Source organism: Electrophorus electricus, chromosome 14, assembly GCF_041902795.1.
Source record: "Electrophorus electricus isolate QZ-2024a chromosome 14, ASM4190279v1, whole genome shotgun sequence".
In the NCBI taxonomy this organism is placed as follows: domain Eukaryota; kingdom Metazoa; phylum Chordata; class Actinopteri; order Gymnotiformes; family Gymnotidae; genus Electrophorus; species Electrophorus electricus.
The window spans coordinates 1,342,501-1,357,509 of NC_137510.1; the positions used below are offsets into that span (position 1 = coordinate 1,342,501).

General features: G+C 42.3%; 1 protein-coding gene across 20 annotated transcripts in view; it reads left to right on the forward strand.

The window, feature by feature from the left end:
* The window catches only part of kmt2ca (lysine (K)-specific methyltransferase 2Ca), a 112,704-nt gene that overhangs the window by 1,208 nt on the left and 96,487 nt on the right, over window positions 1-15,009 (forward strand). For all 20 annotated transcript variants that reach the window (XR_014116918.1, XM_081696326.1, XM_081696325.1 and 17 more), the window contains exon 2: window positions 7,393-7,563. Coding sequence is in view for 19 of the 20 variants with exons in the window: in XM_081696326.1 (XP_081552452.1) it covers window positions 7,394-7,563 (170 nt within the window). In the remaining variant the exon portion in view is untranslated. The remainder of the gene's footprint in view (window positions 1-7,392; window positions 7,564-15,009) is intronic.

The window sequence follows — 15,009 nt, forward strand, 5'->3', positions numbered from 1 at the left end:
CTACGACTCGAGTTTTACAGGAGGCTGGAGTCTGGCTAGCCAGATAAAAAGCCAGTATATAGACCGGTTTAATGAAGATAAAATGAACGACACTCTCCACAGTCCCGGCTAAAACTAGCTCGTTATTTGTTATATCTGCATTGTGTAATGTCAGATTTGAGAGTGTTGGTAAACTAGAGTGTATTGGTGAGAGAAACTTCAAGCCAAACTCCTGAATGTTTGCATGCAAGCGAGTTGAGTGTGAGAAGGACTGTCAGATATGTCCAGGTAATCCCTCAGTCCGTTACCAGAAAGGTCAAGGAGCCCTGGCCAGTTTAACTTTCCAGTTTAAAGTCGGCAGCATGCTATATGTTGGTTGGGTTGTTAAAACGAGACCTGTCTGTACTCCTAATCCATAGATCTCTGCTAAGTGCAATGAACTTGTTCAAAAATAAATCAAAACATATGTAGTGTTTGGAAAAACTAGGGGCTAATGAATGATGGTGCCTGTACCTTACTGTAGGTAAGATTTACCTGTAGGTATTAGCTGCCAGGATCACATGTGATGGTAGTGCACATGCTTGGAGCTGTCACTGGATCACCTGTGGCGTTTTTGTGAAAGGCGTGAGCATGTATGGTGAAACGGCGAGATGTTTACGTCAGAGGCTAAGCGACTTTGACAACATTGTTTATGAAAATGTGAGTTCAACCCTGAACACCAGTAGTTATATAAATTAGATGTCTGTAACAAGACGCTTCATAATCTTTGAGCAGAATTTTAGCAGGGCAAAATTAACAATGCCCTGGTAAATTAACTTTTGTTCAAATTAGGTTTTTATCTCTGAAATGTGTGTATAATATATATATATATATATATATATATATATATATATATATATATATATATATATATATATATATATATATAAAATGCTTGTGCAGCTTAGCAAAAATAGTTTACTTACACAGGCAACCCCACAGATATAGGCAAATTTCAGTTTCACAGACTTTGATTCCTGCATTCTGTGTTCATTTTGTGTATGAATTTATGTATGAGAATCACAAATAAAATAAATGAATTTGGACTATTGCTGAAAAACTAACAATATGTAGACTGAATCTGACCTCTGAAAGCCTCAGATGACATTGCCAGGGCTGTGACTATATTTAGGTGATCACAAACACATCCCACACAAATATATAAAGTCTAAGAGTCTAGTGTGTAGACTCTAGCTTTTAACATGGCGTTGAACATGAGGCATGGCGCCTCTGTTGATTGGCATTTGCTGGCTAGCCAGTAACAGAAAAATATAGGAAATATAGGATTAGACCCTGGGAGAACACAGAGAGAGGGCGCTACACATTGGGTATAGCAGAGGAGGATCAAAATGGTTGACAAGTGTATTTGCACCTGGTGTTAAAATGGGTTCCTGATTTGATTTTTGGGCACAATCAGAGGTTGAATGGGCAGAGGTAAACAAACCTCTTCCTGTGGTAATTGAGGACACTCAGTAGCAGAGTTGCATGTGCGTGTTCTCCACTGAAAACAAGGTGTGCACTTAACGCTGCAAAGTAGTTCTAGATTTGGCACAGTGGGCCTGGTATTCTAACATGAGAGGTTTAAGTTGACATGACACTGAATTGACACATTACTTCTGTTTTGGGCTGATTTAAGATCGGTGTCCTACTGTCTTGAGACACTATGCAGTGTGTCCTGTTGGATGTACTTTCACTGGCAACGTTACAATTTCAGTTATAACATCAAGAAGTACAGCACTATGAGCACATTTTAATAAATGTTCAGTTGAGTGTCCTCAATAAATATAAATAGACCTGTTGCATGTTAACTTATGAAGGTTGATATTAATTCCTACCCTTTTTTTGATGCACAGTTTAACTGTAATGTTCCACCATATACTGATTGGAGAGCATATATTATTGCACTTGATACAGTTGATGTGAGCATGTTACTGAAAGATACAGCTCAATTAAATAACATTTTAATGTGTTTTAAGCCCTTTGAAATGTGTTTACTCTTTGTCTAAACAATAACTTTGCAAGGAGTCTTGCTGTTATGGTAAGTTATCGAGTGTAGTTTCTTTGGCAGCATATACTCATAAAAAAGGATTTGGTTCATAAATACTGAACCTTACTTGTAACGCACTTATGTCCTGATTTGGTCATGTAGACATGTGCAGTTGTGAAGACTTGGGTAGGGGTCATAACATTTTAAATGCTAATAAAGGAACCGAGCACGTTTGACAAGGAGCGTCCATGTTATTTGGATTCACTGATTGGTTATTTAACTTGATTTCTCACTGTAGTCTTACTACTTCTGGCAGTTATGTAGAGCCTAACTCACTGTGTGGAGAGGAATTGCCTCGTACTCGCTCATTCTGAATACACACTGGTCTTATCAGAGTGTGGTCTCACAGGAGGTGAATGAAGGGAGCTAGGAACTGAGGAGTGGTGGAGTGTAGTTATTAACTGGGAGGCATCCTCTGTGATTGTCCAGTGTAAACTGCTGTATAAAAGAGAATAGCTTATTTTCAGTCTGTGTGCCTTGTACAAAGTCAAGTCATTTCTGTTTACGAAAGAAAAGTGGTTTCTTAAACGATGGCGCATGTTGGCAAGCCAGCATGCCTTAGTTTGGGAACGTCTGCTTGGCTAACGTGCCATCCTTGTGCTTGGAACTGTAGTCATGGTGGACGTATTGGTTGCGTTTAAGCTCATCGATATCTGTTGGTTTTCTAGGAACTGGCATAAGATGTACAACATATGTTTAGTCTTTGTGTTCCCCACTGTACAATAAAATGTTTCATTTTTGTTTGTGAAGCATCAGAAACTCTCCTGTGCCTCAGGTTGAGATTGGAGAGATTTCCCTGTTTGGTTGTGTTGCAATTTGTAAAATATTATCATTTATATGAGCAACATTAAATGAAGTATAATTAAAAATCCTTTCAATCTTCACAGAGAAATTGCCTGGTGTACTGAACGTAAGGCATCAGATCAGCTGTTCCTGGAGGAGAGATGAGAGACAGAATGGTGGTTGTTCTAGAAGCTTGGGCACTTTCGGTCAGGGACCTGATGGAAAATATCTGCACAGATGCAGAATTGGGAAATGGAACATGACATGACAAATCACTCAAAATGACAGGCAAGCAAACACAACGATGCAAGTAAAAAAAGGGTTTATTGAATGTGATCGGTACAATTCATAAGACGTCCCAAAAAAATCTGCAAACGTATTTCCGTTATGTTTTTCTCCTGTAATCTCACTGCTGGAGCACCAAATTGCTTCAGCCACCCCTTCATTTGTCTAATGCAGTTTTCTATTGCACTCGGTTCAAATCGTTGACTGGTTTTGATCAACAAATCCACATTTTAATTTGGACGCAGAGGGGACAGCATGCACACAGGTGAAGAATGTTAAGTCACTTAACACTGTGGGCACTTCATACTTGCCTTAAACCTGCTGTGCATGAACCAAATAGATTATTTTATTTTTTAGCACCCCCCCCCAGGTCACGACCTTTTTAGCTGACTGTTACTTCTAAATAACCGTCACTGATTATGTGAATTTGGAGTGCACAGTAGTACAGGAGCCCTGGATTGGTCTCCAAAGCCCCATTCTGCCTCTTGCATGTCCGTAGGGTTTCACCTGGGCCAGTGTTCACTTGAGAGAGGCCTCATTTGTTGTAATGTACAGGATTAAATGAGACTGTGTATGGTGTGTACAGGTTTCACGTTTCACAAGTGATTGCAGAGATGCATAACTGGGATACTTGTTACTCCGTCTTTCTTTTCAACTGAGCAAATGGTCTGTGGAGAGGTTTCCTTCAGCTGCTGATAACATGAACTAGTCATTCACTTGTCCTTTGTTACCGCAGCGATGAACATCTCTGTGCATGGTGTCCTTGGATGGTACGGGTTTCTGGTCTGTCCTCTGCTTGCTGCATTGCAGTGTGTCCTCCATTTTAAGAATTTATTTTTTCTTCTCAAGTCAACGCTTGGAGCGTTAGATTTGGAAATGTATTTTTGCGTGGTAGTGGTAAGTTCTGGCGTTCATCTTGTAGACGAACGTTTCTCAAAGTGAATAAGGAGGCAGACATGGTGACGGGGTAACACACACCTGGATATTTACTGTGAACTGAGGGAATCGGAGCAGGTTGGATCACTGTTGGGAGCCCCTAGTTTCTCAGAGTCAGGTATGGTCTTATAGTGAGGATATATATGTCCAGAGAAACTCCTTGACGTTGGTGGGGAGCAGAGCCCTGTTTGATTGTCAACCCGCTGAGTCTAAAATGTCCAGACCAATCCAGCGCCCGTGAAGGCGGAGCTTAAAGTAGGGCTGATGGCAGAAACCATATGAGCGATTGAAACACACTGGTTAGTCATTTCGTTGTGTTTTGTGCTTTGAACACACCTCAAGCAAAACTAAATTGAACCATGTTCCTCAACCAACCATTTGAACTGTTCTCATTTTACCAACACAATATCAATATTTTAAGACTCTCTAGATGTCATGAGTCTTGTCATGAATCTAGTTCCATGAGACTATGCCTTTTCAGACTTTCTGGATTAGACATGCATTTAAATATTTTAAAATTACACAAAGAACATGAATATGATTGACTGAAATTCACTACAGAAATATTCAGGCTTCAGTACTGATCTTCAGTGCCAGATAGCAGCACTCTGGCTCTCTGCAGTGCTGCTGTTTCTTCTTCTGCTTCTACAAGTCTCTTTCTATTTTCTCTCTCTCTCTCTGCAGCTATACTGCTCTATCTCTCTGAAAGTGTTCGCTTAGTAGTACTTTCCATTTGCATCACGAATGATGCCTCTTAACCATTTTTTAAAACCACTAATAAATAGTAACTAAAATTAATATTTCACACAGTTCCAGACGTCTGCTTTTTCTAGGGTTGCTTATTTTATGATTTAATGTAATTTATTGGCAAAGTTTTACATACGACATCTATAAGAATATTGGCCATTCCTGATTGGATTTTTGAGATGCTTAAATTTAAAGGCGTTCCATGGTGCGACAGACCATCACTGCCAAAATGTCCCTTATTTGTGTTTAACACTTTTTATCACAAATATGTTTGTGTTTTTAAAGAACCATTTTTTAAATAAGCTAAAGCAGGGCTGCCTAAGGTGGGGCTTGCAAGAGAATGTTTGATTTCATCTGCTAGAAATCAGGGGTTTGACTGAAATGTCATGAGATTTTCAGTATTGTGCATCTTACAGAAATTCATAAGGTATCATTTAAAATCATGATTTGTTACATAGGCCTAGCATTCATTATGGGTGCAAACTCTGAATTAACAGATTGCATTCTCAGCCAACCACACATTATTGTATTTTTTCCCCCTACTTGTTGGTCCCCTGAAATGAGAAATTTGGGCACTTCCTGATCTAAGCGGCTTTTCTCTGTCCACAGCAACCATGTCCTTGCAGCAACATTTGATGTGTCAAATGAAAAGGAAGAGGTGGGGTGAGACATTACTGAGGATGCTGCTGTTGTGAAATTGGATCATTGCTGTGTATGGGGAGATGTGTCGTAACGAGCTGCAGGTGGTAATGGGTGGACTGGTCCCCTTTATTTGTTGGCTCACCATGTTTACCCAGCTGAGATGCAGAAAACGCACACTGGCCAGGGCAGCGGGGACACTACCACCTAGTATAGACGGTGGGCGTGACTTCTGTGGTCTGCCCTGCGTTTAGCTTGGCTCGGCACAGGTGTTCATGTTCTCATTTACCTGAATGTGTAGCAGGTGGGATTTGTAATGTGACTTATAGTAGTGGGGGGGTGTCATTAAGTTGGTGCTAATTGTTTAATGCATGAAGTAACAGTGTTTGTTTTTGTAGCTTCCTTTTAGTTTTATTGTGACCGTAGGAAGTTCCACCTCGGGACTCGACTTATTGAGAGTGCTGTAGTGTCAAAATTGACACAATAGTTTACCATTATTGTATAGTGTTATGTCATCCACCCCTAAATCTAATGCCTCATGAACACCTAAATATGGTTTCATATCAACTAACATATTGAAGAGTGTAACTCTAATATATAAAGATGAATTTATTTTTCAGCTACCAATTAGAATGGGATTTGAAAATGTAATTATTTTAGTTTACCACATTGAAATACTTGCTTTAATGAAATTGATCAATATTTACTATTGAGACAAGTCCAGTTCTATGTTTACAACACGGTTTCAAAGGAAAGGGCTGTGGCATCCAGAACACAACCCCATTCAGAACGGGCCTGAATGCTCCCTTCTGTCATTTGCCCCATTCTTACCCAGATTAACCGTCCTGCTTCCTCTAAGCCTGTGGAATACTGAAGTGCCTCTGAGGGGAGGCTAGGCTGCATGTGTCCTGTGCTGTGGTCTTTTATTGAGACACTGCACTGGCTCAGATAAGGACTGCAGGAAGGACCAGGACAAACGATTTCAGACCGAGCCTTCTGCTTTCTGATTGGACTCGGATCTTGCAAACAGCTACAGTACGGAGGGTGTGGCTGTCCCCAGACCACATGGATACGTGTGAGTGAGAGGGCGAGCGAGAAATGGAGAGGATCTGGAGTGTAAGCAAGCTCCCCATGTCTCTTCCTCATGAGATGAGGAGCAAATAGTTCTGCTCAATTGAAATCTCATATATTCTTCGTTAGGTTTGAGAAGTGTGCCGCATTGTGTTCGATCAAACGACTGCCTTGGTCTGTTCAGTAGACTCGTCTATCTGAAAAACGCCTTGGCAGAATTCACTCATGCATATGAGTAATGGGCTTCTGTCATATCCTGGATTTACGAGAAGGTGAGAGGGAGAGATGCATACAGGGCATCAGCTGTTGTGGTCAGCCTGGGCAGACCATAGTATGGCTGCTAGCCGTATTGGTGCATTTGAAACCATAGAGAGCTCTTTGGGTAAATCAACATTCAAATTAATAATAATAATAATAAACTGCACAGCATGAGGTTCACTGCGGGATGCTGGGGCTTTTCTTCCTTCCAGCCCACACCACCCCACCCCTCGCAGACCCCTGCTACACCATGACTGTGCTGAATAAAATCTCTAAATTAATTTAAACGGGGCTCCGTGGAGAGCCGAGGCGCCACAAGGAGAAGAGAGCTCTCTCCGCTGCACTCCACACACAGCTGTGCTCTCTCGCTCTCATCCACAGCCCTGATTTGCCCCCCCACCCCACCCCACCCCACCCCACCCCACGGCCCCAAGTAGGCTTTGCTTGCGTTTCTGCTCCACATCAGTTACCTGTTAGGTGTTCCTCCTTTTAGATTTTTGTTTGTATGCCTTGCTATTCAGTGCTCTGATCTCGCTTCCAATCCAGCACGTTCTCTCGCTATCCTTTTGTCCTGTTCTTAGCTGTTCTGTCTCTCTCTCTCCCCACAGAATGTCATCAGAGGATAAGTGTGTGGATCCCTCTGACCACGACCCATCTCCTCCCCTGAGCAGTGACGGGGCCACGCCCTCAGGGAGCCCCTCCTCCACAGACCGACGCCCCCGAGGCCGTCCTCGCAAGGATGCTGTCTCCGTCACGCCTGCGCTCAAGACCAAACGGAAGTACGTGGCGCTCAGATTTTACCTGCTGCTCCGGACACGAGTCTCAGGAGCTAGGAACTGTTTGTGTGACTGAGGTTTTGTCGCAGTGGGTAACTCGTGCCGTGGTTTCGTCGTCGGTGTGACCTAGGCTAGACTATCCGTTGGGATGTATGGATGATGCACTGTGGTGGATGCCTGGTACATGTGACCAGTGGGGCATCTACAATTTCACAATGTGAAGAAGGGGCGTTTGAGAAAGCTGTTATATGTGCAGTGTGCCGCCGTGTGCATGCAGTGTTTCTTACTACACCGCATGCAGTTTTGCCCAGAGAGTTCAGAGAGGCACTGCAGTGCAGATGTCGTGGGCTGTGACCTCAAATCCCCCCCCCCCCCCCCCCCATCTGACTAAAATAAATTTGATTGCAATTCATTTGTTAATTGATTACCCAGCTTGCTTCGTAACTAGGAGTGATGTGTTGAGAGAGAGCAGAGATCTGTTGAGAGTGGGCAGTGGTGAAGACTTCTATAAGTAAAAGTGAAGTCTTTCAGGCAGAACGCTTTACTGCATGAGGTCTAGAGAACAACAGTAGTTCTGGACCTCTCAGGAGAAAGTATCTCATAATTGCCTATAGATATACTTCCAGCTAAGAGTTTTAATGCTAGAAGTGTGTTAATTTTTTTTAAAATTATTTTAAATGATATATATATGAGGGAGATTTTTTATATATATATATATATATATATATATATATATATATATATATATATATATATATATATATATATATATATATATATATATATATATATATAAATATAAATCTCTATCTCTCTCTGAGATGATTATATATATAATTTGTTATATATAAAAAATTTCCCTTCTAGCATGCAAAAGGCTGTAGGTACTTGTCAATGAAGACTATCTTGTGAATTGCAAGGGGAGAGGCAGCTGTATGGTAGGGAGGACTGATAGCCTCAGCTAACCTGGTGTGGGTGTGTGTTGTAAGAGTTGGCGTGCTGTACGGAGCAGGGAACGTTTCTAGCATTGGCCTTAGAGACTTGAGCATGCTAAGGTGCGTTGCCACAAAAGAAAAGCTTTGTGAGGTGCGAGAGGAGACGCCACTCGCAAATGGAGGCCGTTTTCTTTTTGCCAAGCTCGTTTTGGCTGGGAAATGTCTCAGACTGGATTATGTCTTCAGTTTCTGTCAGCTCTTAGGTTTATTATTCATGTCTGAAAAGGCACATGTTAAGATGTTTAAACAGCAAAAGGAACTAGAACTACAAGCAACCAGTCAAACCAACCATCCAGCAGAAATGCTGTAAAAAAAAAAAAAAAAAAAAAAAAAAGTGTTCGTTTAAAGGTGAGAAATGTGTGGCTTTTTTTAAAAAATGAGTTTATTCTTGCACTGGGACTACGATGCCTTCTCTTTGAGATCAAGTGACGGCCTTCAAATAATCAGGGCTGATGTAGGGTAGATTAGAGGTGCACCTGATACTACAGGTCCAGCCTGATGGTATCGAAGAGTGTGGGACTGCTTACAGCCGGAGGGTTTGGTCCAATCACGTGCAGTCCACAGTGCTGCTGGGGAAACATGAGTGGGCGTGCTTGAACACACAAGATTCAGCTCACAGTTTGAGCTGCAGGAATTCACCTTATTTTGGTCAGTTTTTGCCAGCTGTGAAGGAAGCGACGGTTTAGCCTGATGTTTTTGTCAGTGTAGACACACTCTCTCTCTTTTTTGCCTTTTGCGAGTGGTTGACTGCACACAGGAGCTGATCTTCACGTATCATTTCTTAGAAGTGTTCCGTCGCTATGAGGTGGAGATCATGAAGTGTACCTCTCACCGATGTCCCACCTCCCCCGAGCTAGTCGGCGACCTGGTTATGGTTTTCCATGCTAGGTCTGCACAATAACAAACGTGTATATTAAGGTCATATTGGTACAGATTGCTATTTCAACCAGCCTTGCGATTTTATTAAACGGGCATCAGTGAAACCTCGATGACTTTCATTGTTGAGACTAAAATGGTTTTAATTTGTTTTGCTCACTTGAGTGTTGTGCTTCATCAGAGCGCACCCCCCTACCTTTTGATTACAAGAACACAAAATTGAGATATATAATATAAAAAAACTCATTTGCAAGCTGAAATGCTTTTCTGCCTCAGTAATGCAAAGGCCAATATTTCAGTGACATAAACAACAAAAAAAGCAAAACAAACAGAAAACAACAACTATATATAGTCCTCCTGTCTTATTTTGGACTGGATGCGTATCTGTGTCTCTGGAGAGTTCCCCTGTGTATGTAATTTATTTGTTATGAATCCCCCTCCCAGGAGAGATGGTGTCCACTGAGTGCGAGTGTGTGCGTGCGCACACCAGAGTACATTTGTGTTGAGACAGCAGTGTGGTTAAAGGGCAGTGGTGTCTCAGTGGTGAAGGTACTTGACTAGTACCTAGTATCAGAAGGTTGCTGGTTCAAGTCCCACCACTGCCAGGTTGCTATTGTTGGGCCCCTGAGCAAGACCCTCAACCCTCAATTGCTCAAGTTGTTTGGTCAGAATTGTAGCTCTTTTTGGATAAAAGCGTCAGCTAAATGTGAAATGTAAATGGTTTTATCTCCTCTTTTGGCTGCTGTTCTTGGGGATGTGAGATAGACTTGTGTAGATAAAGAGATGAGTCCCTGTCTGCTCTACCATTGGCCCCAGTCCCTGTTTTTGTGAGTATTTCGTCTGAAACCTTTCGCAATGAAATGCTGTTTGTTTTTTATGAAGTGGTGTCTGGACTGTTTATCTGAGAGGGACATGTCTTTCTAAAGTTTTGTATGAAACTGCGTTGTTGCACCATCGCAGTCTTGTTTTGCAGTATTTTAGGCCTCAACTTTCCTTCGCCTATACACATCCCAGGAACCAGGAGAGATGGCCCCAATTCTCAACCAAGACTGTTCATCTAAAATTCCAAACTCTTTAGGCTTATGTGTTGGAAGGATTAAAATGCGGTACAAAGACAAAACTAAATTACCCACTGAAACATGCAAACATAATGATAAACAAGCAGTTTGCAGTGCAGTTTTGCTATAAGGCCACAGTAGACATTATGCACAGACATCTGACCAAAGGGACTGACGGCATGAGTGGTACACCAGAATACGAAAGGCCAAGCTGGCCACACACAGTCAAGGAAAAAGCTGAAAGATCAATAAACAAATAAATAAATTACTGACCAAACAATGATCAAGTGCAAAGTTCACATAGTGAGAGTAACAACATTGTAAACATACTGGTGCCAGTAGCGGCTAAGAATGGAGGGGGTGGTGTTTGGATGGGAAGGGGTGGTATTTGAATGCAAGAGGAGGTGGTATTTGAATGCAAGGGGAGGTGGTATTTGAATGCAAGAGGAGGTGGTATTTAAATGGTAGGGGAGGTGGTATTTGAATGCCAAAATGGCAGAATTTAAAGATCTTGCACTAAAACAGCCACAGGAAGCTTAACAAATTAAAAGTTTCATTAAACCCCATCAGTTATTGCATTTTTAGATCTTCAGTTTTTCAGACTGAAGGAGTATTCTGTCTAGATACATTTGTCTGCAAGGATTTTTAATTTGCTCTGTATCATAAGAGAGCCGTCCTGTATGTGGAGCGTCTGTGTGCTGTGATGCCTCTCTCGACTGACTGGCAGTCTGTCCAACGGAGGCAATGTCAACAGGTAATAATGTGAACTATATGTAATGGGTTTTAATCTTCTATTCTTTCCCAGTGGTAGGACAGACACGTGAACTTTCTTGACTGTGACTGACAAGTCTCACTCTGACAAACCCAGTGAGCAAATCCAGGTCATATAAACAAGCCAAAATCATGAAAAGAAGAGACTGCAGTAGAGGTGCGATATCTCTGCTGTTGAGTTGAAATTTTATACCCTCCCCTATATTGGCAAGCTGCCTGTGCTGTTTGGCTGCACAATATGCAGTGCATGGACTAAGTATAAAAAGTGCTGATTTCTTGTATAGGTGGAAATAGTCACTGTTGTTGTTTATAGACTGCAGTTCTGTCACAGACTATGGTGCCTGCCACAGTATAGTGAGCAGAGGGGTTCTCATTTAAACACACACACACACACACACACACACACACACACGGCCAGAAAGATATGCACATAATCTGAAAGGCAGATATGCATACACAAGCTGGTAGATTCTTACTGCATCGGCTGGGAATGACGCCCACTCTCAGCCCCTCCCTTATTGTGCTGTAACAGTTTTAGTAATTCTGTTGTTGGGTTTGTTTGCAATTCTAATAGTGCTTTCACCTCAAATAATTGAACTGGATTTGAAAGAAGAATAAACCCATAGATGACCCTAAGAGGACTCCAGCAGGGACGTGACCGTTATTGTCAGGTTCGCTCTACCCCTGTTACCCAACCCTGCTCCTGGAGATCTACCAGCCTACATAGTTAAGTTCCAGTGCACCTGGCTAACGTTAAGGTATTCCAGATCACCATGATGAGTGCGACGGATATGTTGGATCAGGGCTGCAGGGAACTTCTCCAGGGCAAAATGTGTCCTAGTGTGTGTTGGTGCACCGTGAACCTCTGCGATATTGGGCATTCTTTCCTGAGAGAATTGAACAATTTACAGCGGGCAGTTGCTCTGGACTGTTTATTCAGGTTGCACTGTGGCTGTTGAAAATGTGGCAGGTTGAAGTGTTTACTGTAGATTGTTCTGGGGAAAACAACCAAAACATTTTAATAAGATGTAAATAAGGAAAATGTGATGTATGATACAAGTAGATTAATTATGACACACATTGGCAAACAGTTCATCATGATTGTAATGACACACCCTCTGTGTGTGTGTGTGTGTGTGTCTCGTCACAAGAGAGAAAATGTTATGAAATGACAAGGCAATTCCTTACCATTTCCCAGCTTTATTAATAGACTGCTATTAAATGTTGGTGACAAACCCTGGTAATAAACGTCGGTCATGTGTCAAAACCAAAGCGGCACCCGAGACGCTGCTTGGATGAGGCGAGAGTCTGTTGCGACTCCGACAGAGCGAGAGGTGGAGGTGAGGAACTAGTTAAAGTGCGTGATGGAAGGCGGCTGGGCTGTCGTGAAGGGGGTGTGTCTCCTCGTAGCCACTCGCTCCAGCCCGGGTTTTATGCTCCTCCCTTCCAGCTGGAACTACTTGCGCTGTAAGCGCTTTCTCTTTTCTTTTTTTTTTCTCTCTTTTTTCCACCCTCCCCCTCCCTCTCCACCACCGTCTCTCGAACTCTCTCATTCTTGCTCTCTCAAACTCTCGCTCCGTATGATGTTGATCGTAGGGATAAGTTGCTAAGGGAAGGACTCACTTTTGGGGGGTTTGTCTTTTTTTTTTTTTTTTTTTTTTTTTTTGCTTTGCCCTCGCTGAAACAAATCTTTTCACCATGTCAGTGTGGTACTGTAGCTTGACGGAACTGGTTAATTCAAAACACAGACGTGATGCACAGATATGACTGGTGTGTAGTGGCTTGAGCATGTGGTAGTGTCTTCACACTTATTTCCCACCCTGTGTCTTTCACCGTGAGAAACATTTGAGTCCTCACCATCAAACCCGTTTCCTGTTAGTCGTCACATTTGGCCAGTAGATTGCGGTGGACCCGTGTGGAACGTGTCTTCTGTACTGTCCTCGCCTTCTGTCCCCTGCACAGCACTCCATGGCTGTTTTATTTTCCTCTGGGTTACTCATTACTCCAAATCCCATAATGTGTTTTTCTTGATGCCCTTTGATAGGCTACATGCAAAATCAATTGTTGGAGGAGGACCCTGCTTGTGAAAGAGGGGTATTTAAACTGTGAGCGGGCCATAGGTCTCTGGCTCCCCGCCTGTCTTGTTTCTTGTTCTCAAACTCTCAGGGGTTTTGGTCATTTTTGTTTGTGGGTTTTTTTGTGAATGTATGGTTTGTCCCATAAATCCTTATAGACAGTGGCATGTCTGAATTGGATAATCTCATCATTTTCAGTGTAGTAGAATGACTACAATGAAATAAGATTCATTTGAAAAATCTCTTGATTGAACTTTTTTTTTTAACGTTTTTGAATAATTCTGATACAAAGCCTAGGGACTTGATGTCCTGATACTCGTTTACCTATGGAATTAGGCGTGTGCGTGCGCGCGTGTATACACGTACACACACACACACACACACACATATATATTTTGCACACACACACACATCCACAAATGCAGACCATTTGAGCAACAGTCTCTGTTTCAAAGATGTCAGCTGAAACTTCATAACACACACACTGTACCAAGAATCCTTTTTAAAGCTGTCTAAATGTCCTCATTTTCTCTTCAGTTCGTTTACTCTCATGCTGATTTATCGTGTATTGTCATCTGGAGGACTGGAGTTTGTGTCCATGGGGACACCAGTGCCGTTGGACCTGTGGCTGTGTTTGGGTTCCTGTACGTGTGGAGCATTTTTGCAGCTTTGTGCTGTAGTGAGCTCCAAATGCAGAGTGGTGCCGGTGAAAAGTGTGGCCTCGGTTCGAAAGCTTCAACCGCTACATGATGGAGAATGTAGGAATTGGCAAGATGAAAGTTCTGAATCCTTTTTAATTCTGCCACTGTTAAAACTGTGCTACTGGTTTGGCTCCATTTTCCAGTAGAAGTTAGTAGCATTGCTGCTTTTCCCCATCTTTTTAGTTAAGAAGCTTCTAAGTATGAGGTTACTGGCTGCAACCGCAACCAAACTGGTTTTGAGAACAGTCAGCTTTGGCAACAGCGTTTTGATTTAATTGTAATTAAGTGGAAGGGATGATGCAATCCATGAAGGAAGTGTCAGCATGGTTAAGATGCAGTTGCCGTATAGCTTGTAGTGTGGCTAGCTAGATTTCAGTCAACAATGGCATTCATCTAAATGAGGTATGCTAAATGGCCAACTTTTATTTTAAATAAAGTTCCACAGCATTGCGCTGCTTGACTTTCATTGAGAGTTGTCTTTTGAGTTGTCCGAGGACTCGACTGCAACTCTGAGTCCCAGGACCAGGACCACATCCAAAGTGGGGTCTATTTGATTCATATCTGGTGACTGGGAAGGACGGTGAAGTGCACTGTATTTATTGCCATGATTGTAGAACCAGCTTGAGATGACGGTCATGTGCAACATTATCACATTGGGAATAGCCATTGGAGAAATTGTGGGAATAAAAGGATGCACACAGTATGCAACAATATTTACGTAGGCTGTAGTATTCTCACAGTGCTTGCCTGGTATTGGGGGACCCAGATCTGTGCCAAGAAAACATTCCCTACACCATTACCTCACCAACTGCAGGTTGGGTTCTGACTAGCTGCATGTGGTAGCACAGATCTAGAACAATTACTGCAGGCATTTTCAGTCTTCAACCTCAGAACCTGAACCCTTCCACTCATGTAGCCAGTCTGTTTCAGGGTTCGACATGCACATTCAGAGGTCCTCCTCTGTTAACAGCAG